This window comes from Geospiza fortis, unplaced genomic scaffold (assembly GCF_000277835.1).
Source record: "Geospiza fortis unplaced genomic scaffold, GeoFor_1.0 scaffold992, whole genome shotgun sequence".
Taxonomy (NCBI): Eukaryota; Metazoa; Chordata; class Aves; order Passeriformes; family Thraupidae; genus Geospiza; species Geospiza fortis.
The window spans coordinates 86226-88184 of record NW_005054625.1 but is presented as its reverse complement, the minus strand read 5'-3'; the positions used below and the strand labels follow the sequence as shown (position 1 = coordinate 88184).

Sequence of the window (1959 nt, the reverse complement as noted above, 5' to 3'; positions counted from 1 at the left end):
AGGCTATGTCACAGGGTGATTAATGAACACCTGAAATAAAACACACACGGCTACCTTGAAAGAATTGTTTCCTTCTGGAGCAAAGTTAGAGTAAAAGGGAAAAACAGAGAAAATTAGAGGTAAGACAAAATCCAGCTGGTTACTCCTCATCCTTCCAGACTGTCCAGATTTCAGAAGGGAAGGGAAGAAATTCTAGTGCTGAGAAAAGAAAGTTTAGGTTGAGAGATGGAGTTTGCACGTGGCTGTCTCTAATCCAAGGGGAAAGAAAAGACAAGACAGTTCAGAAAGAGCAAAATCCACCCCAAAGGAGCCCTCCTGAAAAGCAAGGTCATGTTCCCACATGCTGTGAACAGATAAAGGCTTCAGAACGAGGTGAAAACATTTTCCATGGCTGAACTTCCCGCCAGGTAAGAGCCTTAGATCCTGCTCAGGGAGCCTCCCCACGCAGGGGCCACTCCAGAGGTGGCTGGGACTTCATCCCAGAGCTGCTCCAGCCTCCCTCCCAACATGGACGCTGCCTCCTGCCACACACAGAGGCGTTTCCCAAAGTGACAACTCCATTTCCAAGGGAATTGTCAGGGCCCCGACCACAGCAACTCCACACTCGTCACTCCAGGGCCAAACTGGGCACCAGTGGGGAGGGAAGGAACCACAGAATCACAGAATGGTTTGGGTTGGAAAGGCCCCTCGACACCATCCCATGGGTGGGAACACCTTCCACTACCCCAGCTTGCTCCAAGCCCTGGCCAACCTTGGACAACTCCAGGGATGGAGCATGCACAACTGTGCCAGGCCCTCACCACCCTCACAGGGAAGAATTCTTTCCTAATTTAGTCAGAATCAGGTGAAAACATTTTCCATGGCTGAACTTCCCGCCAGGTAAGCACCTTAAATCCTGCTCAGGGAGCCTCCCTATGCAGAGGCCACTCCAGAGGTGGCTGGAACTTCATCCCAGAGCTGCTCCAGCCTCCCTCCCTGCCTGGAGCCAACATGGATATATCCCACCTAAACCCACCCTCCTTCAACCCAAACCCATTCCCCCTTTATCCTATCACCCCAAATATCCTCCCAGCTCCACCCCAGCTCCCAGCACACGCACCTGGCGATGGGGCTCCGGCTCACGGAGCGCTTGGAGGCGAAGGGGCTGCTGGAGCGGCGGCGGCTGTAAGGGCTCGGCGACCTCCCGCTGTAGGAGCCGCTGCCCCGCTCGTAGCTGGACGAGCGCCTCCGGCCGTAGGGGCTCACGGATCGCTGCCGCCGGCTGTAGGGGCTGGGCGAGCGGGCGTTGGACTGGTAACCCACGGGTTCCTTGTAGGGCGGGCTGAGGGACTGGCGGCGTGAGGAGCCGCCGGGGCTCTTCCTGTAGGGATCGTAGGTGCTGGAGGTGTGCGAGCGGGGCGGGCTGAGGTCGTACTCCTGCACGTAGGAGGCTCCCGAGGGGCTGTCGTCCAGTTTGGGGCTGTCCGACCACTTCCTGTGAGGGCTCCTGGATTTCCTCTTGGGGCTGTCGATGGTTTTGTAACTTTTGGGAGCATCCCTTTTGCGATGGCTTTTGCTGCGCTCTTTGTGGCTGGATTTGAGCTCCCGCTCCTTCCTGGACTTCTCCTTGTGCGCCTTGGCCGAGCGCGATTCCTTGTTGCTGCTCTTGGAGGAGAGAGCCTTGGGGTGCTCCTCGCTCTCCAGGAGCCTCTTGGAGGATCCCGATATCCTCTCCTTGGCGGACCTGCTGGAAGCATCCAGGCTCTTTTCCAACTTCCTGTCCTTCTCCGCCTGTTTGCTCTTCATCAGCTCCCGGAGCCGCTTGTGCTGGTGGTGCCGGTGCTTCTGGGCCCTCTCGCTCCTCTCCGCCCTCCTCTCCTCGTTGTCCCTCCTGTCCAGCTTGAGGGCCACATCGTCCGAGAAGGTGTCCGAGTCCGAGCTGATGTCATCGTACTCCACCAGCGGCTTGATCACCGCTCC

General features: G+C 57.5%; 1 protein-coding gene across 1 annotated transcript in view; it reads right to left on the bottom strand.

The window, feature by feature from the left end:
- The window catches only part of CDK12 (cyclin dependent kinase 12), a gene marked incomplete at its 5' end in the record, with an annotated part of 27050 nt that extends 25091 nt beyond the window's left edge, over positions 1-1959 (bottom strand). The window contains one exon of the mRNA XM_031064756.1: positions 1096-1959. Within this exon, the coding sequence (XP_030920616.1) occupies positions 1096-1959 (864 nt within the window). The remainder of the gene's footprint in view (positions 1-1095) is intronic.